This window comes from Kwoniella shivajii, chromosome 10 (genome assembly GCF_035658355.1).
Source record: "Kwoniella shivajii chromosome 10, complete sequence".
NCBI lineage: Eukaryota > Fungi > Basidiomycota > Tremellomycetes > Tremellales > Cryptococcaceae > Kwoniella > Kwoniella shivajii.
This window is the reverse complement of record NC_085917.1, coordinates 839,226-863,999: the sequence shown is the minus strand read 5'-3', so window position 1 is coordinate 863,999 and position 24,774 is coordinate 839,226. Positions and strand designations below refer to the sequence as shown.

At 42.9% G+C, this 24,774-nt stretch overlaps 8 protein-coding genes across 8 annotated transcripts; 4 read left to right on the top strand and 4 right to left on the bottom strand.

The window, feature by feature from the left end:
- Positions 1-232: 232 nt before the first annotated feature.
- On the top strand, positions 233-2,663 carry IL334_007208 (uncharacterized protein; the record flags this gene model as incomplete). Its single annotated transcript, XM_062938901.1, has 10 exons — positions 233-636; positions 722-1,417; positions 1,493-1,529; positions 1,600-1,765; positions 1,843-1,906; positions 1,977-2,043; positions 2,125-2,237; positions 2,308-2,402; positions 2,517-2,572; positions 2,637-2,663. The coding sequence occupies 10 exons, from the start codon at positions 233-235 to the stop codon at positions 2,661-2,663; spliced, it is 1,725 nt and encodes a 574-aa protein (XP_062794952.1).
- A 424-nt stretch (positions 2,664-3,087) lies between these two features.
- On the bottom strand, positions 3,088-5,408 carry IL334_007207 (uncharacterized protein; the record flags this gene model as incomplete). Its single annotated transcript, XM_062938900.1, has 4 exons — positions 3,088-3,902; positions 3,994-4,264; positions 4,384-4,549; positions 4,741-5,408. The coding sequence occupies 4 exons, from the start codon at positions 5,406-5,408 to the stop codon at positions 3,088-3,090; spliced, it is 1,920 nt and encodes a 639-aa protein (XP_062794951.1).
- Positions 5,409-6,089: 681 nt separating this feature from the next.
- Positions 6,090-7,753, bottom strand: IL334_007206 (uncharacterized protein; the record flags this gene model as incomplete). The annotated part of the gene is made up of 9 exons (XM_062938899.1): positions 6,090-6,415; positions 6,475-6,573; positions 6,630-6,671; positions 6,731-6,815; positions 6,893-6,955; positions 7,014-7,048; positions 7,119-7,241; positions 7,313-7,389; positions 7,527-7,753. 9 exons carry the CDS (start codon positions 7,751-7,753, stop codon positions 6,090-6,092), a joined length of 1,077 nt encoding a protein of 358 aa, XP_062794950.1.
- A 569-nt stretch (positions 7,754-8,322) lies between these two features.
- On the bottom strand, positions 8,323-11,386 carry IL334_007205 (uncharacterized protein; the record flags this gene model as incomplete). Its single annotated transcript, XM_062938898.1, has 4 exons — positions 8,323-9,405; positions 9,460-10,797; positions 10,878-11,183; positions 11,282-11,386. The coding sequence occupies 4 exons, from the start codon at positions 11,384-11,386 to the stop codon at positions 8,323-8,325; spliced, it is 2,832 nt and encodes a 943-aa protein (XP_062794949.1).
- A 503-nt stretch (positions 11,387-11,889) lies between these two features.
- Positions 11,890-15,220, top strand: IL334_007204 (uncharacterized protein; the record flags this gene model as incomplete). Its single annotated transcript, XM_062938897.1, has 15 exons — positions 11,890-11,896; positions 11,950-12,096; positions 12,171-12,528; positions 12,583-12,651; positions 12,704-12,875; positions 12,939-13,079; positions 13,149-13,250; positions 13,316-13,478; positions 13,530-13,605; positions 13,657-13,742; positions 13,793-14,004; positions 14,076-14,258; positions 14,322-14,552; positions 14,617-14,964; positions 15,053-15,220. The coding sequence occupies 15 exons, from the start codon at positions 11,890-11,892 to the stop codon at positions 15,218-15,220; spliced, it is 2,463 nt and encodes an 820-aa protein (XP_062794948.1).
- Positions 15,221-15,529: 309 nt separating this feature from the next.
- IL334_007203 (uncharacterized protein) lies at positions 15,530-17,640 on the bottom strand (the record flags this gene model as incomplete). Its single annotated transcript, XM_062938896.1, has 7 exons — positions 15,530-15,592; positions 15,707-15,982; positions 16,089-16,120; positions 16,180-16,679; positions 16,815-16,982; positions 17,081-17,174; positions 17,262-17,640. 7 exons carry the CDS (start codon positions 17,638-17,640, stop codon positions 15,530-15,532), a joined length of 1,512 nt encoding a protein of 503 aa, XP_062794947.1.
- Positions 17,641-18,115: 475 nt separating this feature from the next.
- IL334_007202 (uncharacterized protein) lies at positions 18,116-19,279 on the top strand (the record flags this gene model as incomplete). Its single annotated transcript, XM_062938895.1, has 8 exons — positions 18,116-18,118; positions 18,181-18,243; positions 18,333-18,416; positions 18,538-18,586; positions 18,648-18,671; positions 18,742-18,851; positions 19,066-19,145; positions 19,216-19,279. The coding sequence occupies 8 exons, from the start codon at positions 18,116-18,118 to the stop codon at positions 19,277-19,279; spliced, it is 477 nt and encodes a 158-aa protein (XP_062794946.1).
- A 629-nt stretch (positions 19,280-19,908) lies between these two features.
- Positions 19,909-24,633, top strand: IL334_007201 (uncharacterized protein; the record flags this gene model as incomplete). The annotated part of the gene is made up of 10 exons (XM_062938894.1): positions 19,909-19,938; positions 20,021-22,294; positions 22,379-22,948; positions 23,099-23,199; positions 23,257-23,466; positions 23,532-23,673; positions 23,730-24,165; positions 24,241-24,295; positions 24,364-24,449; positions 24,557-24,633. 10 exons carry the CDS (start codon positions 19,909-19,911, stop codon positions 24,631-24,633), a joined length of 3,981 nt encoding a protein of 1,326 aa, XP_062794945.1.
- Positions 24,634-24,774: the final 141 nt, after the last annotated feature.

Sequence of the window (24,774 nt, the reverse complement as noted above, 5' to 3'; positions counted from 1 at the left end):
AAAGTCAAGTCGAATGTCTGTAAAAAGGATAAGAAATAACAAATTCAACAACGGTAAACAACCTCCACTCGCTCGGTCCACCCCACTCGATAGGACACTGAACAACAACAACAACAACAACAACAACAATGAATGATTCAATAATTAATCTTCATCTCCCAATCCCTTATCCTTTCTCCTCGATTCAACCATAAGTCGTGCAAATCTAATATCCCCAGTAGTTGAACAAAGAATGTCAATATCAAATCCGTCGCATCTGTTGATATCTCGTAATCCACCTAGATCACCTGCACATCCTCAATTAGCACATGGACATCATGGACCTTCATCGCCTCTTCCCTCTCCAAGACAGGGTTTCTTAGGTAGATGGCATCATTCAGCTGAGGAATTACCATCTTCATCAACACATCAGCGAAATATATCAATGTCAGATTCCGCTTCAGGATCAAATTTAGAGGAAGATGTGGATTTTCAAGAAAATGATCAAGATCTAATTATTGTTATTCATCCTACATTTCAAAAGGATACTTTAATGCCTGGAAGAGTTAAAGTTGTAGTAGGAAGAAACGAATTTTGGTGTCATAAGGAAGTTTTATGGTTCGCGAGTCCTTTCTTCCAAGGTCTCTTACAAGGAAAGTAAGTCAAGTCATCGTTACAATTATCCGAATTCCTGACTGAGTTGAAAACGTAATAGAAGCTAATACACAATTCTGCGAGGTAGTTGGACGGAAAACAATCCCCTCACCAATCCTACTACTCCTTCACCCTATGCTATAGATCTTTCACCTGCACACTCGGTCGTTACTCCATCTTCCCCACCGACAGATACAGATCCACCCAGCCCACGCTTCGGCTCATCGCCCGGACCACTCGAAGTCGAATCTTCCTCCACTCCTCAAACCAGTAAAGCAAAATCCGTCACTCCTGCTTCTCATTCCATCGACCAGTCACAATCGACCACCTCAAGCAAAGGAGCCGGAGGAGGGGATACGCAACTCAATGAGGATACAAGGCTGGACGATCCTAGCGTGTCTGACATATTAAAAGAGTTAAGGGAATCACCAGAGAGTCCGGACAGTATCAGGGCTATTTCAGACGTACTGGAAAGTACCATTCCTCCAGCTTTATCAGAACTGGCAGTAGGATCATCGAAATTGAACATACAATCTACTCCATCATCGACAGATAACTTACTACCCCTTTCTCCGACTGACTCAGTTGAGACCACACTGCCTATCTCAAGTAATTACGTATCGAGGAGAATGGGGAGGTCGCGTACTAGATCAACGATACGTCATTCCTTTTCTTCTGGGTCAGTAGGAGGTCAAGCAAGATTAGGAAGGGTAGAAGCTGTTGTTGAATTACACGAAGAAAGTCCAGCTGCTTTTCACGACTTCTTATTCTGGGCATACCCACAGTAAGTTCTCAAGATTCACTCAGCCTTATCGCCTTCCATCACAGCAATCAAGTGCTAAGCCGCTCTGATTTCTAGTCTGGAGTGTAAGGTGACCTGGACCAATGTCGAAAATGTGAGTGTCATGTGACATCACGACGATATCATGTTTGGGATCTGCTTACCATAATTTATTGATCAAAAAGCTACTCGCTCTTTCACTCAAACTTCTAGTCCCCGCTCTCCAAAAGCTATGCGAACACTTCTTGATGTCCCATGCATCGGGTAGACCAGTAATGGCATTGTGTCTGGCAGAGGAACATGGAAATGCGGATCTGTACAGGGAGGCGAGCAGATTCGTACTGGATCAGCGTAAGTTCTATTATCTCTTTTAGTAAGAAGGTCAAACAGACGGGAAAAGGATCTTCATCATCTTCGTTTTCGTATAGCAAGCTGGGATCAAAGTGAGATAGAATGTTTGAGTGCAGATACTAGGATCAGACTGTCTAGCAGGTAAGTCATACATTCTGCTGTAGTGTACCGGTTCACTTGGGGCTGAAGATAGCTGATTGATTACCTGCAGGCGAAATTGGTTCTTGGAGCGACTACTTAAACTAGGAAGTATAGATGTGAAGAAGGAGTATACATGTGTGAGTAGAAGCATTGAGATACATGTCATCTATTGGTGTCGAGTGGCACGAGCTGATTATCCTTTGACGAATCAAACGTAGAGAGCGGATTGTCCTGATCCAACACGATGTCAATCTCAACTAGATGAGAAATGGCGTCAAGCTCATTCTGCAGTATGTAGATATGGTCCACCACAACCCTCTGTCGCATTCAGGTCAGCACATAAAGTCTTCGTCTTCCATATCTATCAGTGTAAGAAGCTGATGTGCCATTTGCAACGATAGATGTCTGAGACAATTGGAAACATTCCCTACTAATCCAAGTTTGGTAATGCCCCATCCTTTGTGTCAGACTACTGCCAAAACATGGGTTATGAGTTGTAAGTATATCTGTATATAAGATGACCCCTTTCGAATACTTATTGAGAGTTGAGGAAGGGACTGATTATTGATGACCTCTATATTTGCTAACGTTAAGATGGGTGTGGGTCTAGTGTTCGACAGGATGTTCCAACCTAAACTCGTTTTCTCCAATCCTGGTACAGAAAAGGTGTGTCGTTCTTACTACAGTGCATGAAGCCAAGGATTCTACCTGATGATCATGCTCATTATAGTATTGGTTGTGGATAACCATGAATTGATGTTTCGTATGGGCCGGATCACAAGTTTCCTCATAATACCCTCATCGCGACTCCACACTCAGCATAACCGCTCGCTGTACTTTGTTTGAATTCGTAGAATCTCGACCTGTCCATGTGTCATCTCAAATTATGCTTGTATAGTAGAATAGTAACCTAGATGATGAATTGTTCAATTGACGATGCACTTGATGCTATCTCGCAATTTATGGTTTGCACATTACATGATCCGATACATACACTTTCATATCTGTGAAGCCGCCTAACATACAAATAAGTGTGATGGATGTACACGAAATCAAATGGAAAAGGAGGGGGCCCAAGGTTGGGAAAGGGGTGAAATGAAAGGGTACTGGTATTTACACAACGAGATCGACCGCGAAAGAACCTATTACAGAAAAGACGTATGTCGGGTACTAAAGATCTACTAAGCTACATCACCTCTTGTAAAAGGCCACCAACCGCCCATTGAAGGCATTACTCTTTCTCTAGGTTCAGGAATTATAGGTTGTATTGAACCATATCCTTTTGATGTATTTGGTCTATATGGTTTATTGTTATTGTTATTTTGGTTGTAGTTGTGGTTGTGATTGAATTCAACTCGATTTATTTGACCTGATGGGTCATATATCTGATATTGATTTTCCCAATTTGGTGTGGAGGGTGAATTATCACCTGATCGTGATGATCTTGAATCTGCATTTGAAGTTGAATTTGAATGACTTGTTTCACCTTGACTTTCACCTTGATACCTTGAGTGATCCTCAAATCTTGAATCATCCTCAAAGTCGAAATCATCTTCATCATATTGATCATCATCTCCATCTCCATCTTCATCTCCATCTTCATCTTGGTCAGGTATGATTTCTAATGTATTTTTACCTTTACCTTTTTTGATCAACTTATTACCCATATTCGTACCATCACCTCTTGAAGGTAATGAGAGAACTACACCACTGTCAATAGCATGGTATCTTCTTCCTTCAACCATTCCCCCTACGGGCGGTACATCAACTTGTCTTTCATCCCTTGAGGTCTCAACGAAAACTTCTTCAGCTTCTCCTAAATCACCCAAATCTTTCTTGAACACTCGCTTTAGTCCGACTGGGATCAAAACTGCTACTACGACAGCAAGTAGCCCAAGTATATTTCGAAGTGATAGTAGATGGAAATCCGCTGCCGAAGTCATTGAATCAAGTGAAGATCCAATGGTGACATGAATAACTGATACAGGAGCGATACCTGGCAACGGAAAGTATGATAGATCAGCATCGGCCGTTGTCAAATCCCCATCCCGTTTCACACAGATTACAGATGAGGAATGTACCCTCACCTATGAAACAACTACACCAGAACATAAATCTTCCGATTCCCAAATGTGGAGCGACAAAATTTGCTACCCAGTGAGGAGGGAAAGGGGCGATCCTCAGTACCAATAGGAAAGCGAAAACGCTATCCCATGTTACTTTTTTACCTTTTTTAGGATCACCCATTATCTTTGTACGCCATGTTTCGACTCTTGCTCGATAGAATGGCATAGTCAGCAGTGGCGGAGCGAGGAGGGACGATAAAGTGTAACAAAGTAACGAGCCGGTAGCGTCGCACTATATATCGAGCAAGTTTGTAGATTAGCACTCGCTCAACATTCAATTTTAAGCACAGTCGCAACGTGATTCTACGTCTAATCACACAAGTAAATATAGACTCAGGGAAGTTGACTCACGAAGCAACTCAGTACCAATCCATACATGATCCCATATGCTGCTCCAAATATGATTGAAATATACATCGATCCGGGTAGCGTAAAGGTCTGGACGAATAGATAGGTGACGACTGCGCAAGCTAAGATTCGGAATGGATATCGAGTCTTGTATTTCTGAAACAAAGCGCTGTGAAACGAGCAGATGATTAGTATACTGTTCCTTCTACTCATGTAGTCCTCAGTCAGGGTTCGACCATAAATATTGTTTTATCCATCCTTTCCCCAACCTCCCATACCCGCAGTCTTTATCGCTAGACTTTCTCCACTTCGTCCATTCCATCCGAATGCTTCAATTGAAGTAACAAAAAACAAACTCACTTTAATTCCTGTAGATCCTGGAAGTTCCTAGGCAATTTAATTACTTTCTTATCTTCTGAATCTAATTTTGGCAATCCGAAATAGAATGTTCCCACTACAATGATTGTAAATATCGTAAATAGGATGGAGAATTTGATAGCTGTAATTGCGTATGGACCTTTATACCATTTCTTCTTTTTTCCTCCTGGACCATTCCCATTGATACCATTGGTATTACCTAGTAACGAAGTTGTTTCATTTGGTTGATCATCATTTTCACCTTGAGAAGTAGGATGTGTGACTGTAATGGTGTTATTACCAGTCGTTGTGTACATTTCACCTTCTTCTAATTGAGATAAAGTGGAGTGTATTGATGTATCAGAATTGATCCTTGACATTGGATTTGAATCCGAATTTGATCTCATATGAGGTGGTATTGCCGAGTATGCTTCCAATTCTCCATCTCCCTCATCTTCTCGTCTGATCTGATGAGGATTAGGTTCGAGATCGGGCTCAGACTCAGCGGTGGGAGTGAAAGTTATGATGGTAGATGATTTCCTCTGTTCTAATGATGGATGTATGGGATAATCTTTATGATTGATGTTTTCAGACGATAACGATGGAGATGAATAGGATGGTGGAGAGGATGATGTATGTGGTGTACTTGCACTTGTGCTGGAAGAAGACATTGTGAGTTTATAGCTGTTATCTTTGATGTACCTAAGATTGTATCGTGACTCTATGTCAACAATTTCGGTTGGTTGATTGACTGACAGTGAACTATTGGGTGTAGGAAGAAAGCTGTGATATTCAAGGTTTGAGATTGACTAAGACACAATGGTATGGACTGCAACCAGGCTGGAAAGTTGAGGATCTCCTGTATCACTGTATCACTGTATCATCTCCTATATCCTATCGGTAGAAATCTATATGGATACAGTGATGGTATTTAGGTGTTGTCCATGTGTGAGAGAACTAGTGGAGGTATATGCAGTGATCGATAATGATGAAAGATACGTCGACTTGTTGTCAATCCAGTTCATCTCATAACGAACCTTGCCTACGGCCGCGGTGTGTGAGTCTGCCAAGTCAAACAATCGACTTACGAGTACGGTGAGTGGTTCGATCACAACAATAATATGAATGACAAATGAATGAATGAATGATGTATGTAGGCTGAAAGTGGTAATTATCCCCTGCAAGAGTGGCAAATAAACTATAAACAAGTGACACAATCCATAAAATTAACGTAATAGCATCTTATCCCCACATGAGATAAGAAGAAGAACAAGAATGCTGGGTCTAAAAGATGCATGAATCGAGGATACATATCAGACTGGAGATGCATACTTGACTTGAACTCTTACACACTAAGCGATAACATAATACCCTGTTAAGACACCAAATAGAAAGCACAGTGCCACTCCTACCGTCGTTGAACCCAACATTCCCACTCCATCTGAAGTGACTTGGAGTGCGTGACCAGGGAGAGTCGGGCCAGCGACGGGTACAGAAGAAGATGGATCGGATAAGCTTGAGACACTGGATGCAGGAGATGATGGTGGAGGTGAAGGAGGAGGTGGTCGGGCTTCCTCGCTTCCTACTAGACCTGATCCGTACGATCGAGTAGATGCACCATCCAAAGCCCAGGTCAAGCCTGAAAAGACGTGATTGATGAAAGTTTCATTCTGCCATGCTTGTATTTCACGATTATCAGTTTTATTCACTTCAATATGAACAATCAAGACAACTCACTTTCGTTAGAGTGCCCCAAGGCCGTGTAGAACGACCTGCCGCCTTTGACAGCTCCTGCTTGTAAAGGCTGAGAAGGCTTGGGAGGATCGATATACCAAGCTGTTTTCCGGATCGGTCAGCGCTGACAGCAAGGGAATCTTGCAGATGACACACACCTATAGGATGCGGGTGTCCCGAATTAGAGCTGTAGCTTTCGTCTGAGTACCAGAACAAGTCAGTCAGAGTAGCGACGTGACGTCACGGACAGCTGACTTACTGTTATAACTTGACTCGTCAACGCTAAGGATGACAACAGCCCCGTTTTCCCTCGGATCGGAAGTGAAATAGTAGACTTCTTCAGCCTAATGGATGCGATGGTCAGCTAAGTAGTCATTTAGACATGTACTGCACAGCTGATGGCGCTCAGAGAGTCACCCACAAATCGCCAATTGTCAGGAACGTTTGCAGTAGCAGGGTGAGTGGTATTCTCTCTCTTGAAAGTCTGTCAATACAGGACATATAAGCTATTAACCTTGCTTTCATCGGAAACGTCAGCTCACAGCTTCTTGGATGACAGGATGCCACTCGAATAACGCTACAAGGAGGATCGTCAGCAAGACGGGAACGTTACAATGCGGTTCAGCTGATTTGGGAGAGACACTAACCTCCAATTGTTGATTTGTAAACAGATGAATTGTACATTCCACACACAGCAGCATGTACTCCGATGAAATTACCTCCTGACTGGAGATAACGTTGAAAAGCTTCTTGGCCTTGTTGATCGAGTACTGTGAAATATCAACGTTGATTAGCTAGTCCTCCACGCGATTTAACGAAAGGATATAAGTGAATGACCTACCTTCACCAGTTGCATGAATGAACATCAATGCATCGTATTGCTTCAGATAGTTGTCATCCCGAAAAGCGTTTCTGTCCCTATTTTCAAATTTGATCCGGTAAGCCATCATCATCACATGAGAATTTCGAAGATGAGGACAGGGACCGAAAATGAGAGATAATCTTTGAAGGAGGAGAAGAGAGAATGAAGGAAGCAAAGAAAGATTCCAATTTACTCTGTGAAATCGAACTTGACACCCCAATTATCTTTTTCTTGGTTCAACATAGATATAGCAGTCGGGATCGAATCGTGTCTAAAGCCATCTGTGTAAGTGTAAACCAATACTTTGGGGATGTTGATCGACATTAGTTTATAGTCGCCAACCAGATTGAGTTGATTTGAAGATGATACTCTTCTTGTGAGGAAGAGGAAGATGAGTAAGATCAATTGGATGAAAGTCATCTTCGAATCTTAGTATAACGATGGGACCTTGGAGCTTTTCTCTTCTCTATATCGATTAGATGGAAGAAAACTAAGTGATGGGAAGATGAGGAGGTGAGTACACTGTACAACAAGTTAGTTTACTGGATTTTGAAATCTGATCAATTTCAGGTGATATCCTTTATTTTGGATGATGAGAAAGGAAAGGATGTATGAAGAATAAAGGAAAAGAAGAGAAGAAATGAAAAGAAAAAGAATGAAAGTTAGTCGCGATTGTATCTATATTTATACCTCGTTTCGTAACATCCCAAACGAGAATGACGGTGTATTAGGTCGAGGGGGTGAGGGGGTCTGTGCGTACAATGACGATCGGTTGACTGGATCACATCATCACAATGGTATATACGCACAGACCTCTTTCCCTTTCCTTATCAAAGTGAAGTCCAAGAGCAGTGAAAGTTCACATTTTAATGATACATGAGACCCCTATAACAAATCATGGCCATCATCCTCGACCGACTTCCCGCTTGCAACAACAGAGTACGGATGGACGTATATACCCCCAATCCCCAATCGCGACATGATCATTATCACCTTGATGTTTTACAAACGGTACACTTCTCCTTTGCACTACCTGGATCATTCAACATGCACAATGAGCAAGTCCATTCTCCATCCTCACCACTCTTCTTTTGGGCTTCAGCTGGATTTTGACCTTGTCCGAATCCACTAAACCCGCCAAATCCACTGCCGCTGGTGGATGTGATCGGACCGGGCTTGAGAGTTGCGCAGACTGTGCATTTTTCAGTCGCACTAGCTGGGTTCTGTAACATGCACAAAGGACACGTCCAATCCCCACTGGCTGAAGCAGTATTAGGGTTAGATGTTAATCCGAACGAGATTGATGGGGTAGCAGTGGCAGCCGAGGCTGATTTATCCGGTTTGGGTGTTTCACAAATCTCGCATTTTTCGGTTGCCGTAGCTGGGTTCTTCAACATGCAAAGATCACATGTCCATTCAGTTGAAGGCGCAATTCCAGTGGATGCGGGAGTGATGGTCGATCTTGGAGTGAGAGTGAAAGTGAACGCTGTGTAAATTCTCCTTTTGGCTTCTTCCAAAACTTCCTTCTTAGCTGAACTAAGAGAACCTGAAGGTAAAGTGAATGTAAAGAATGGTAAAGCTGGTTTATCGATTTTCAACGCTGAATCTTTCGCTGACAAGTAGATCTTACTTGTATCTAATCTAGGTTCTGTCTTTTTCTCTTCTCCAGTTCGAGGTACATCATCAATTTCCTTTGATTCAGCTGAAGCTGGTTTTGAGAACGTGAAAGTGGGTTTAGAAATTAGGTTGTCACTCGATGTTTGGGAAGATGATATGATTGAGTCTCTGGTTGGAGAATCGAATGATCCAATTGTAGGCACAGGTTGAGATTTTGGCAATGGTTGCGTGTTGAAGGTGATCGAAGGAGGATTAAAAGGCTTGAATGTTTCAGCTGTTGGGATATTAGAAGAAGCCGATCGCACGATAGGTTGAGGTGAAGGCGGTGCCGGTGAGTTGATCTCAGAAGGTGGTTGTGATTCATCGAACAGTTCATCAATCTCAATGATGTCTTCGTCTGGTGGAGGCGTTTCGATTTGACTGCTGGATTTTGAGGGTGATTCTCCTTTTTCCCACTGATTTACAAACAGATAAGCTACGTCTGCACGAGTCTCCTTCGGGCAACTTACCGGTCGGACACCTTTTATCCTCTCTATTGTAGTAAGAGGTTTACTACCTTTCATCGCTTCCTTATGCAATTCCAATTTAGCAGCAGCGCCTCTTGTGGGCGTTCTTCTAGCTGGCGAGCTTGTTGAAGATTTCAGACTTGATTTCCTGGGTGTAGATCCCGCGTAGGCTGTACTCGCTTGACTTGTAGGCACAGCAGGGGCTGGAGACGGATTGAGGGAAGTTCGATCATAAGGATTGAAAATTACTGGTTCAGCTTTTCTGGTTGGTATAACAGGACCAATTTCTTCATCTATTATATCCATGATTATTTCTGCAGCACGTTTCTTGCCCAGCGCTTCAGCTTCGGCTTTCCGCCTAGCTTGCTCGCCGCCTGGAGTGGATGTCACGGAACCTGGAGAAGCGATATTTCGACTGAGGGGAGACGGTCTAGCAGGAGTGTGTGAAGGTGCGGAAAGCTTGTTTTTGCCCTTATCTGCTATGATGGGACTCGCGAGAGAAGAGAGAGAAGGCATGGAAGAGCTGGATGAAAGACCTTTCGAAAGACCAGACGAGTGAGTACTTGATGAGGTTTGATCAATATCCATTTCCTCTTCCTCGCCCACTTTCCGTTTCTTTCCTTTCGTAATACCATCCTCTTCGGTTGAACCGAAGTTAAAGAGAGGTTTGAGGGAAGATTTATTGTGTTGGGGGAACATTCTTCTCGGTGACATTCCAGGTCCGAGATATCTTTGTCTATACGGACTAGGTTGTTGCGTCAGGATGGGTCCTGTACCAATTGAGAACACTGTTCCTGGCGTATTTGGGTTATTTCCATTCGTTTGTTTAGCAGGAGTAAAGGTGAGGGAATCAAATGTTTGAGATGATTTGATACCAGAGGAATATGATCCTGCCGCCCATCCACCATATTTCTGAGACGTGCCAGATATAGTTGGACTCCCGATGTGAGATTCGGCTTTCATATTCTCAGTCAATGTTTCGTTGACTCTGATATCTTCTGATGTCATTTGTTGACCTTTCTTGGCTTCGAGGAAAGCTGTAAGGGCTACTGAAGAAGCTGAAGAAGAAAGTCCATTCACACCTGCAGCTGGTGTAGCGGGAGAATTCCTTTCAAAAGATGGTATAGGTGTACGAGAAGGAAGAGTTGAATGTTTGATCTCGGATGAAGTAGGCACAAGTGGTGATATAGCTCGCTTGATTGTTGAAGAGGGTTTCGTTTGCGGTGAAGATGATGAATTGGTAGACGAAAGGACTGGCATTGATGGCGATGACTTTAAGAAATTGAAATGTCCCGGTGCGGTAGGTGTCGGTGGGCCTAAGTCGTTGACTGTAGATTTTGCCTTTTGACGTACGCTATCATTAGCTCCACGATATTTACATCCTCAGGCTGGGGAAAATGTAAGACATTTCTGTAACTCACTTCTAGACCTAATCTAGTTAACTGTCTTCTTCCGCCCGGTTTCTCACCTTTAGCTCTCCAATCAGCAGCTCTTTCATCAAATTCTTCACCTTGTCTTCCTGCCGCAGAAGCAAGAGAAAATACGTCTTGACCTTGCATTGGTTCAGGTGCATCACCATTCCATTCATCTTCTGAGCCAGATTCAGATTTCTGATCGACATCAGTAATTCTCACATCGAGATCATTGTTGTGTGTCGGTAACACATTTGATGATCTTGTGAATGGGGATGAAACGTAATTGACTATTGATTTGAGCGTTGCAAGTGGCTATCACAAAGTCTCATCAGAACCTCTTTCCTCGAGACATATAAGAAGAGGAAAGAGGGGAGCAAGAAGTAAGTAGGAGCTAGCAGATAGTAACTCACAGTCATGGAAGCTGATTTCCTCAATCGCGTGGGTTCAGGTCTTGAGTAAGGAGTTCGCGATAATCGCTCAGCTCGAAGGTCTCTTTGAGAAGATGATCGTTCCATCTTATTACCGTGTCTCGCTTTTCAACTTGCTGGTTAATGGGAAATATCGAAATATTTAAAAAAGTATAGAAAATAGCCAGTAATTGGTGAGTACTCGAGTACCCCTCAAAAAGCCTGGTCTTCTTTGAAGCAGCCGGCGGCAGTGTCGAATTGTGATTGTTCTCGCTCAAGCTGAGCAGGTGCTCTATGATGACTGTGCTGTATAAACCTTTCTTATTGTACTACTTTATGAACCGAAATAACCTCGAAAAGGACGAAAGAAGGGATGCAATACTACGAGGAACACTTCCTATTCCCCCTCAGTTATTTAAATACGCACTCCCCTTTTGATCAGACGGTACAATCGGAGAACACGTGGTTTGATGAGATTGACGCGTCAATATAAAAGTACAAAAAGGTTGATGTCACACATCATCAGAGTTCAACATTACATCGGACAGATTGATCTATTATCATCCCATTATCATCCATTGCTGGTCATTTGTGAAACGAATCAGCACACAATGAGTGGTAAGTCAGCTGAAGCGGACGACGATCTTCAAGTGAAGCTAACATCCAAACAGATATCGATTCTCCCTTGAAGAGCAATATCGCTAAAAAGAAGAAACGCGTTGTCCAATCTGATGATGAAGATGATAATTCGATCAATGGGGCTTCCTCTTCCAAGGAGCTAGTCAGTGCTTTATCGCCTGAGGCCCAAAAAAGGAAAGGTCAGCTACTGTTCCTGTATCAACTCCACATACAATTTCTTAGCTGACATATACATACGGAAATCACCCAATAGAAAACTCACCACTTCACAAAAAAGCTAAACCTTCACCTGCTAAAATAGCTTCAATCTTTGCTGCTCCACCTAAGAAAACCGAAAAGCAGAAAATATCTTTTGAACCTTCTAAACCCCCTTCTACTTCAAAAGAAGGTCAAGCTTCTAAACCAAATGGGAAAGAGGTTAAATCTGTCGCGTCGATCTTTTCTAAACCAGCTGCTACTGCTTCATCATCAAAGGTGAAAGTAAAAGATGAAGATGTGGATATGGATATGGACGATGACCGATCGAGTCCAGTGAAAGATGACGAAGGTGAAGATGAATTAGATGATGAAGAGGAAGAAGATGAACAAGAGGAAAAAGCTGCTGTTAAACTGTAAGTCAGCTGAATCGAATTGATTGGAGAAATAAGCTGATGACAAAACGGCAGTGCGTCTATCTTCACCAAGAATCATAAATCAGTTCCGGTAGCTGACAAGGGCTGGAAAGATGGTGAAGCGTGAGCTAGGATATGGCCCTGAAGTTGTACATCAGCTTACTAATCTTCGCAGTGTACCGTATGCCGCACTCGTCTCAACATTCGAAAAGATTGAAGCTACAACGAAACGATTGGAGATATTGGAGATACTCACTCAATTCTTCCTCGTCGTGGCAAGGAGAGATACCGCCAAACTGGCAAAGGATTCTAACCTCCTCAAGGTAGTTTACCTGTGCATCAACAGAGTATGTTCAGTTCTTTCAAACCATGGTATAAATAATGTTCAATCATTGATGCGATTTTTACAGTTGTGTCCCGACTATATGGGTATTGAGCTTGGTATAGGTGAATCATTATTGATCAAAGCAATTGCGGAAAGTACGGGAAGAGCAACAACGAAGATCAAGGAGGACCTGCGGAAAGAAGGTGATCTAGGAAAGGTCGCTATGGTAGGTCATTCCTGCTAGACAGCTTATGCGTACACTTCTAAACATAAGATCTGATTGTCGAAACTTCAGAATTCAAGAAATACCCAGCCGACCATGTTTAAGCCAAAAGCTTTGACCGTTCCATCTGTATTTCAGAATCTAACGGAGATAGCGAAAGCAACGGGCAATGCTGTAAGCCTCGGTATTAGTTAGATTCTGGCCTTCGAGATGATAGCTTACATATTGAATATCACTAGTCACAAGCGAAGAAAGTTGGTATCATCAAGAAACTGCTTGCCGCCTGTCAGGGAAACGAAGCCAAGTTTATCGTCAGATCGCTAGAAGGTAAATTGCGAATAGGTCTGGCAGATAAGACTTTAGTAGTGGCATTAGCTCATGCAATAGTCTTGAGGGGTATGGGTAGGTGCCTGAAAAGAGCTTCTGATCAGAATCTGCTGACATCTGGATTAGATGAAAAGAAGATACCGCACGATAAACTTGCAGCGAAACTGGAAGAAGGCGCTGAAATAGTGAAATCAGTATACAGGTTCGTCAGCTACCTCCATCACTCACTCCATTTAGCTGATTGATTCCACAGTGAATTGCCGAATTATGATCTTGTCATTCCTGCTCTCTTGGAAGCCGGCGTGGAGGGGCTGAAAGAGCGATGTAGACTCACACCAGGTCAGCTGCCTGCCTCACTTTGGGATCTGCTTAGCTGACTAGAGCTTCAGGTGTACCTCTCAAACCGATGCTTGCCAAGCCTACGAAGGCTATCACGGAAGTTCTTGATCGCTTTGAAGGGAAAGAATTCACGTGTGAATACAAGTATGATGGTGAACGAGCTCAAGTACATCTGCTGGAAGATGGAACTGTAGCGGTGTTCAGCAGGAACTCAGAGAATATGAGTGCGAAATACCCCGATTTGGTTCAACAGGTTCCTAGAGTGAGCTGAGAAGAGAACATCATAGCATGTCATCTTTCTACTAAGCTGACTATTTGGCATGCGAATGATAGGCCATCAAGCCTTCCGTCAAGTCTTTTGTCATCGATGCCGAGGCTGTAGCGTATGATCTGGAAACGAAGAAGATTTTGCCGTTCCAAGACTTGAGTAGGAGGAAGAGAAAGGACGTCAGAGCAGAGGATATCACTGTTCGTGTGCATCTGTTCGCTTTTGACTTGTTGTATCTGAATGGCGAGGTAAGTGTTGGCAATCAAATGGGGTTTCTCATACATTTTAGCTGATCAGATTGATTGAAATAGTCTCTTCTCACAAAAACACTAAAGGAACGGCGAGAACTCCTCCAAGAGCACTTCCAACCCGTCGAATCAGAATTCGCGTTTGCCAAATCATCAGACGGCACTTCGACCGACGAGATCGCTGCTTTCCTAGAAGAGAGTGTGAAGGATGGCTGTGAGGGATTGATGGTGAAGATGCTGGCTTCCGCAAGCTCAACTTACGAACCTAGTAGAAGAAGTATGAACTGGTTGAAGGTGAGTGGAAAGAAACCTTCGTTTAAGTAGTGCGGGATTGCTGACTCTCGGATCTATTGAACAGCTGAAGAAGGACTATTTATCAGGCGTGGGAGATTCACTTGATTTAGTAGTTGTTGGAGCGTACCACGGAAAAGGAAAACGTACGTCTGTATACGGCGCTTTCTTGTTAGCGTGTTATGACCCAGATTCAGAAAATTATCAAACGATATGTAAGATTGGAACTGGATTCTCAGAAGAAATTTTGACTCAATTTTACGAATTATTGAAACCGTTGGAATTGGAAGTAGCAAGAGGTGATATAGAACAAGGAAATGCTAAGCCCGATGTTTGGTTTGAGCCGAAAATCGTTTGGGAAGTTTTAACAGCGGATTTGAGTTTGAGTCCGGTGTATGCTGCTGCTCATGGTCTGGTGAGTTCGTTTTTCTAGCAGAATACCTAAGTAACGGTCGCATAGTCAAACTCGAAATGAACATGCTAACACTTTGTGATGTCCATAGGTCGACTCTAGAGGAATTTCACTACGTTTCCCTCGATTCTTGAAGATACGAGACGATAAATCCGCAGATGAAGCTACTACCTCTGAGCAGGTATCTGAATTCTACCAAAGACAGGTGACTGCTGGAGGTGGTAAGAAAGGTGGCGGTGAAGCCGATGATTTCTGGTAAAGAACGGCGAGCGGGGATCAAAACGAGGGCGAGACATTCAGAAGTCGATGGAATCGTTCGCTTGTACTGTACTTTAGTCACCTCAATAGGACGCATTGCAATAATGATTTACAAGTCACATCAGTTTCCCATGTATACGATGCATCGATCTCCGTTCATGTCCAGCAACTTGAATGTGAACATAAAGTGTGCATAAGAAACCCTCACATGCTAAAACAGTATTTGAATACAATGAATGATACCTCCCCCCTGCGGTCTATCTACAATCGACTACAGCGAAATCTATACTTCGGTTAATTCAAAGTAGACTTAGACTAGACCTCCCCAACAACCTAATCCAGCGAACACACTGCCCAAGGCAACTATCAAGCCCTATATTGCCACGTCAAAAACCGAGATATACATCAGCGTTCCGCAAGATCCATTCATATAGAGCTTGAAGGATGTGCCTCAAGATTACCAAAGAAAATTGGGAATTACACTTACACCCCACGTTACAGCCCCAATCCCAACTCTACCCACGACTTTCCAAACTAGACTCACACCCACGTGAACTAATGAGACCAGTGCCCATACTTGCCATAACCATTTATGAGGTTCTGTATCTGGTATTGATGCATCACGACTTATCGTTGTGGTCCAAGGAGCATGTCTGTATATTGGAGCGGAGTTGAAATAGAAGGAAGAGAGTAATAACGTCAATCCCAGGTTCAAGAGGAGGGTATCTAGACGCCACAGAAGATGGAGTGGGAAAGGAATATTCTGAGTTTAGGTAAAAGCGGAGTCAGCTTTGGTGCGAGTCATGAACAGCGACACAGTCTGGATGATTGAACCAAGAGGAGGAGTGGAAGGACACGAAAAGTCTTACGGGAAAAGGAATACCCAAAACTTCCTCGAGATCTACCACCGCCCAAAATTAGCTTGTATGACCTCTTTGGTGTCAGCATTGACTAGCTCACCTCTTCTCGCTCTCATCCTTTCTAGAATCTCCACTTTTCTTTCCAGCTCATCTTCGTCCTCTTCTCTTCGTTCTTCTTCTTCCTCATCATCATCGTCATCATCATCTTGGACAACTTGATCATCATCATCTTCGTCACTTCTTTCAATAACTGAACTGAGCATCCCTTCGGTTTTTCGGTTTCCCTTCTTTATATCTCCACTTTCATTTTGGCCATGATCTCGGTTTAGAACTTGTCCTTGAGCTTCGATATCGATATGTACGTTGATTTGAGTATCATTTGGTCCAACGAGTAATCTCGGTGGATTGGAAGGTCTCATAACCTCTTTATATAATTCAATTTGTTCCCATCCTTGAATTATACCCCAAGTAACTTCAGCCACACCCCAACCCAATCCCAGATAATAGGAAGAATGGAATCCAGACGTTGGTGATATAGTAATTAGTGGTAACGTAGACAATCGGAGTAATTCATGTATGATAGCATGTAACGATGTTGACCTATTCATATCAACGAATCAATACAACGTTATTATCAGTACATTTGGTTGAAATCTTCAGCTTTGAAGTGAAGGTAAAAACCATTGAGATTATCAAAAGGAAGAGAAAAGGACCGAAATCGGTTAAGTTACTCACCAAAAAGTAGTTTGACCTTGAGAAAACCTGAACCATGAGATTACAACCCATATAGGTACTCTCAGAATTTGGACTGTGCAACTTGCGAATATACCTATGATGAATGGTTTAAATAAAATTGGATGTGGGTATTTTTGACCTGCTTCTCGTTCACCTTTTGACGGTGGCCTACGAAACAATGTACTCGGTTAGCAATTGTTTTGAAATGTAGAGATACAGGACTTGATAGCCTTCGACGCGCTTCAATGAATGCAACATCGACTTACCATGCAAAAGTCACCAGTAGAGTCAACAAAGCCAGCCATACTAGTGTAATGATTGGAACAAGTAGGTACAGTCTTGACATGTATCTCCAAGTGACTATGAAGCAGGTTTACGTTAATTGTTCGTCATCATCTTATTGTATTGAATCATTTCGTCCGACAATAGAAGTGGTAATTGACATACCTGGTATCTCAGGTTCCATACCGAACACATCGCTTCCATCCTCACTATCTGTATCTTCCTGAATGTCATCTCCATTTTCATTCAGAATTCCATTGTCCGCATTACCTTCTTCACTGTCTTCGTCATACTCGTCATCTTGACTGTCTTTGATTTTACTCGGACTTGTTCTCCTGCTACCTCTAGGACTATTCGAACTATTGGATCCATGTGTATAACTTTCAGCGCGAAGTTGATCTATAGTCAATCCATTTCCACTTTTCACTATTGACGGTTCATAAGATTGAGGTTGTTGGGATGTCGTGGAATGTGATTCGGGCTGATGATTATGAGTTGACATTGAAGAATGGACCGCAGCTGGTATGATGGCATTTACGCTCATTGCTGCTTAACTCTTCATGTAGTTCCCTGTGAGAGTAGACTATTGGTGGATATGGCGCCTCTAGTTTCCTCCTCAAATAATCTAGGTGCTACTGTTGATTGACTAGGTCATCGATGACAAAGACACCTCTTTCATTCATTCAACTTTGAAGTAAGTTCGTGATAATGAAAAGGGACCGGAAATCACAACCGCCGGTAACAACGTTGTTAACGATATTAAACTGGGATAAAAACAAGATAATGACGAAAAAGAATAATCACAAACTCACCATCATACAGATTGTTATTATTGATGAGACGCGCTTGGATCTCCCTTTCTATACAAACTATAGATTTATTATTGATGTTCTTGATTTAACACTGAATTTATAGAATTATCGACCGATAAGATAGATCGCTTCTTTTCTCTTCTCGCTTCTGATCTACAAGTCGTGATTGACCGCTATTGAACAGATATATAGGGACAGCTACTCAGCATGGTGAGTTTCCTGGTCCAATACACAACCGCGCAGCAGTAAGCTCATGCCTAAATCCTCCACAGTCAAATCTAGCTCAAGCACGATTACATGAAGAGCGAAAACAATGGAGGAAGGACCATCCATTCGTGAGTACCGCAGCTGGGAAAGAAATATTTGAGCAGCTGGCTATACTACAAGACATCATGAATTGACGTTCGATTATACCGATTCGTAGGGATTCTATGCCAAACCAGTAAAAGCCGCTGACGGAACGATGAACATCATGCTCTGGGAGGTAGGGATTCCAGGCAAGACAGGTGTGAGTTAGTCATTGAGAAATGGATGATGAAACTGTGACATGCTTTCATGCGATCGGCTTGGTATAATCGGAGCAATCGAAAAGCAGGATGATGGATGCTGACGATATATCGGGAAATTAGACAATTTGGGATGGAGGCGTCTATAAAGTAGTTATGACATTTCCTGATGGTAAGTCCAGCTTGATGGTACTACCTGATGCAGAGAAAAAGCTGACGAGATCATTCTGAAGAATTTCCAACAAAACCACCAAAGTGTCAGTTCAGTAACAGTGTTGTTTGCGCACGAGATTGAAAATAGGGCTGACCGTATCTATACAAACGTAGGCAAATTTGATCCACCACTCTTTCACCCCAATGTCTATCCTTCTGGTACGATCTGTCTGTCGATTTTAGATGAAGAGAAGAACTGGAAACCCTCAATCACAATTAAACAGGTTAGTGAACAATAATGAATCTCCAAATCCACTTGACTTCTCTCACTCTCTCATTCTCAGCTCTTCTTCATTGTACTGCCTTCGTCTTCCTCGTGATACTTGCAATTTTCTACTCATATTCCCGTCACTCCCTATTGTCGGATACAGAAGACATCGTGGGAGGCTCTGGCGCACCTGTGAGGGGGAAGCTAATATCCTGCATCGCTTTATCCAGATCGTTCTCGGTGTTCAGGACCTTCTTGATCACCCCAATATTGGCGACCCCGCACAAATAGATGCTTATCAGATGTACAAGTGAGTCATTCTTGTTATGAATCTTTTCATCGTATAGTATATCTAACTGACTATGGATTACCCCTTTCAGGAACGATAAGAACGCATATGAGCGCCGAGTTAAACAGCAAGCAGCAGAAAGAAGACCTAAATAGAAAGGCTATGATAGAACGTGTTTCTCCTTCTTATCAGTCTAAACTAGATATTTCGCTTTAGTAATAGCAACCTTTCTGAGCCCTTCAGCATTGTCAATCTGTTCGTAAATCATCGTATTGTGGCATATACTTCATTAGTGTAAATCTTCGTCTCTTTTCCACGCTCAAGCTCCGAGTCATACCACGGAATAGCTTCAGAGAGATCGACTCCTCAGCCTAAACTTTCTCTATGCAACCACCGAGTAGACATTCGCATTTGCTTCAGTGAGACTTGCATATCAGACTTCATCCTGCAAACTTGACCAAATTCAACAGATCATTCAAAAGTGGAGGTGTCATGATGCCACGCGACACACATCCCAAAGTGAATGGCCCTGACTGATTGAATCCCTTCCATTCGCATTGACGAATAACAATCGCATCTAAGAATTCCTATTCTCAACCTTCACCCTATTCCGTCCAGCTCACTACTATCCCAAGCTCTGCTGGTCTCTCCCTCATCCTTGAACTCACCATCCCACCGTTCTGAAAAAGATACATCCTCACCCGGTCTCCTGTTTTCTCGGTTTAACGGTTAACGGCTACAACGCTTCACTTCCATCTCATCCAATTCAAGAAAAGAATTGAAGATGGCTTTCTCTGCTGCTGAGCTTCAAAAGGTGAGTACGTTTAGACGTACTGACGCTTGCCCACGCAGTGAGCATCTGTACCAGTTCAAGCTGATTGTTCTTGCTTCGATAGCGACACGGTCTTGAAGGTGCACCTGATCCTTTCCCCACTCTCGGAGGATCTAACGCACCTGCTCCCACTCCTGCTGTCAAAAAGATCAACAACACGAACTCTAACAACGGACCTTCAGCTCCTGCTCCTGTTGATACTTCCTCTGAAGATGCTTTCCCTTCTCTCGGTGCTTCCGCTGCTCCCGCTACCAATATTACCAAACCTGCCATCTCCGCATGGGCCTCCAAACCTTCCGCAGTCAAAGCAACAGGTGGAAAAGCCAAACCAGCTGCTTCAGGTGGATTAGGTCGTGCTGGTACACCCACTGCCGCTAGTCATCCTTTCAGCGATACATTTTCCATCCCTGCGGCAGACTTGATTCAAGGTAAAACAGCTCAAGAGACAATCAATAAAGTAAGAGAACAAACTGGTGTCATTGTTGAATCTTCTACTCAAATGAGGACTGGTTTAAAGACCTTCTTGATTCGTGGATCCGACCAAAAGAAATTGATTACGGCTAGAAGACTCATCGAAAGAGGTTTGAGTAAACCTGTTACTATTGAAGTCGAAGTTCCCATCACTACTTTAGGTACTATCATCGGTCCAAAAGGTTCTACTCTGAAATCAATCACAGATGCTACTCAAACTAAGATTGACATCCCTAAGAGAGAAACTTTGCCTTCTTATGATATAAAAGATAACAAATCCGACAATGGATCTGATAATGGCGAAGAAGATGATGAAGAACCTCAAGTTCCAATCTCAGTCACTGGTCCCTCTGCCGCTTGTGCAGATGCTAAAAATCGAATTTTGTCATTAATCTCTCACCGAGTTTCTCAAGGATCGACATCTATCAAAACTATCCCTTCTTCTTATTATCCTTTCATTGCTGGACCTAAAGGTGTTAAAGCTAAACAATTGGAAGAAGAGATTGGTGGTGGTGAAGTCAAAATCCATGTTCCACCTCCAGCAGTTTGGAAAGCTCTCGAGAAACAATCTCAGGGAGAAACCGAAGAATTGGAAGCCTCAGCAACTAAAGATAGGGATCTTTCAATCAAGGTTAAAGGTGAAAAAGAAAAAGTTAAACTTGTCGTTCAAGAAATTCTCAAACAATATGAATCACTAAATGATTCCCTAAGAGAGTTGAAGATTTCAATCCCTAAACGACAACATAGATTTTTAGTAGGTTCATCAGCAGATGACATTTTGGACCAAACAGGTTGCATTGTTGAGTTACCTCCTGTCGACGATCCATCAGATCAATGTGTTATCCGTGGACCTCAAGCTTCGCTCATCCCTGCTCTTACCCTCGTAATGGACAAAGCCAATGCCATCGCTGTAGAGATGGTTGACATCGTCGCTCTTCACAGACCCAATACGTCCGATCCCCTCGCTCATGCAAAGAAAGTATTAAGATACCTCCTCAGAACTTCCAAACTTCGATCAATTGCCGATTCTCATGCAGGAGTCAAGGTTTTCCCTCCTTTCGCTTCCGCTGTCGCTAATACCGGATCAGTCGTTGTGGAAATCGTCGGTGAAGATAAATCGCAAGTCTCAAAGGCTAAAGATGAAGTGGCAGCTATAGTCAAATCTGTTTTACCAGCTGGAACATCAACAGTGCAAGTCGATCATTTGATCCATTCTTTATTGATCGGTAAGAAAGGATCCAAGATTGCTCAATTCGAACAAACTCACAAGGTTACCACTGTTTTCCCGCCTGCCACTGAAGAATCTTCCGATGTCTCTTTGATCTATACTGGACCTCTTGATTCTCTTCCTTCAGACAAAAAGGCTAGGGATTCTAAACTCAAGGAAATCTTAGCTTCCGCTTCTAAAGCGGTAGAAGAGTTAGCTAAAGATGCAGCTGATATCAAATCTGAGACTTTGGATGTCGAGAAGAAATGGCATAGATACATCATTGGTTCCGGTGGTACTGTACTTAACGCATTGATAGGTGAAGATCAATTGGTAAACGTCAAAGTTGGGTCTTCGTCAACTGCTAAAGGAGCTAAAACGGATGAAGATGTGGTTACTATCAGAGGACCTTCAGGAGAAGTTGACAGAGTCGTTGAACAAATTAAACAGATCGTTGAAGATGCTAAGAACGATGATATCGTTAATGGTCACACAATCGAATTCACCGTTCTCAAACAATACGTCCCTCACTTAGTTGGATCATCTGGTGCAGCCATCAACAAGCTCAGAGAAACTTTAGGTGTTAAAGTTAACTTTGATGATGATGATGCGTCCGGAGCTGTGAAGAAAGGAGGAAAGAAACCTGTTGTTCATTGCAAGGTGAGTATACATATCTCATCACCTCGATGATCATGTATCATTGAACTAGTCCATCAGCTGATACACTTGTCTCACAATGCTCAGATCGTCGGACGTAAAGAAGCAGTAGAAGAAGCTAAAAAACGACTTGAAGCTCAAATTGAGAAATTAGAGGATGAAACCACTGAAATATTGACTATCAAACGTGCTATTCAACCTGCATTAATTGGTGCAGGAGGTAAATATGCAATTAGATTGGAAGAGAAATATGGTGTTAAACTTTCTTTCCCCAGATCAGGAGGAGATGCTAAAGACAAAGACACTAATCCTGATCAAGTAACTATCCGAGGAGGTAAAAAAGGAGTAGCATCGGCCAAAGCTGAATTATTGGAAGCTGCACAATTTGAAAGTGAATCAAGACAAGAAACGACATTCAAAGTACCAACAAAAGCTGTAGCTCAAATCGTCGGAAAAGGTGGTTCAACTATCAATGCTATTAAAGATGACTCAGGTGTGCAGATTGATATCGAAAAACAACCTGATTCAGATAACAAGACTTCCGTCACTATTAGAGGTGATAAGAAATCTATCGAATCAGCTAAAAAGGCTGTCTTGGCTCTTGTCGAAGAAATCGGTGATGAAGTTACCGAGGAATTGAAAGTTGATCCCAAATTCGTGAGTTCACTCCATTGGGGTAAGGCATAATGGAGAGGGGTAAATTTTCACCTTGGTAATGGTTTACATCGAGCACGATGTCGTGTAAAGGATGGCCGACTTGGAATCTGAGAATGGGGAAGGAATTTGTGCTTATACATTCTCGTACAGCACCGGACCCTTATTGGTCAAGGTGGTCAAAAACTCCGAGATACCATCGTCGCTGCAGGCGGACCGGAAGAAGCTTTCAAGCAATCTGGCCTTGTTACCTTGTGAGTTTGTTTGAATATGGGTTTTGATTGTCAACAAGCTAATCCGCCGCGCTGTAGCCCCAAATCTGGTGATTCTAACCCCGATGTCGTCCGGTTCCGAGGTGACAGTAAAGTTGTCAAGAAAATCAAAGCTGAACTCGAGAAGCAAGTCTCCGTTCTCAAAGAAACTGTTGTTATCGGTGTTGTGGTCCCTCAATCTCAACATGCCTCAAAGATAGGAAGAGGTGGTTCTGCCTTACAAGATCTCCAAAGGAGAACTGGCGCTGTGTAAGTCGGATCTATCCAGGTGAATAAGGGTCATTGTTCTGACTAGCTCCTGTATCTCTTGGTAGTATCCATTTCCCCGGATCGAGACAATACGGTTCTGTCGGAGAGATCGAGAACGCTTCTGAGCTTGGTGATGCACCCGAGGGTGACGTCGTCAAGGTCATTGGTACTAAGGAAGTTGTAGCCAAAGCTGCTGAACAATTACAAGTATGGCATTCTCCTGTCCATAGAGACGATTCGGCGCTGATGCTAAGCCTGTTCAGATCGTTAACGAACGACCGGCAAGAACTGATTCTCGACAAGGGCGATCTACACCCGGAGGAGATTATCCTTCCAAAACCATATCTATTCCTACCAAATACTATCATGCTATTGCCGACCAACAAAACTTGATCCGTCAAATCAGGAATGTAGGCGGATTCATCACTATCCCATCCGCACCACCAAAACCGACTACACCCAAAACCTCCTCTAAATCCAATGGAAATGACCTCGCCGCCAAGACCGCGCGAATCGATCTAAGCGGCGGTGGTGAAGGAGAATCCAACGATGTAGAAGGTGATTTCGAGATCATCGAGAATTACCAAGACGCTCCTGAAGGTGAACAAGAATGGAGCGTAAGAGGTAAAGAAGAAGATTTGGATAAAGCTGTTAAAGTCTTGGAAGACGCTGTTGAAAAGGCTAAATCAGCAACTCATGGTGAGTGAGGCTGCTGATTCCGAGAGACTGATGAGGAGGGATCATGTATGCTAATCGGGAAATGCTCTGTCTCAGTCGGTCTTTTGACTGGTTTGCCAAGATCCGCTTTCCCTAGAATCATTGGATCAAAGTAAGTTTATTGCTTTGCATATCAATTCACAATGGGCATATGAGCTGACTGAGTGTTTGAATGATCAGAGGAGCTACTATCTCTCGGATCAGAGCTGAAACAGGCGCGGACGTCCAAGTCTCAAAAGATGACGATTTGATCACTATCACAGGTGGTGAGTTGTTTAACTGTCTAGCTATCTAACAGAGTCTTCCACAATGACAAGCGGATCATACGTGTCCCGAACGAAACATGCTGATTGTTGTATGCTACCATCTCCAGACGAGTCATCTGTCCTTCAAGCTAAAGACAGTATCCTCTCAATCGTATCTCGACCTGGTAGAGGAGATAGGTATTAAGTACCTAGTCAGTACTCTTAGCGCATCTTGCGAGGAAGATGAAAAATTCGCGAATTGGAAATAATTAAAATGCCTGCAGGAATTGTATGGATGGTTTGTAAAGTGAAGAGAGAATTCGGGAGAAAATGAAGCATAGTTCAT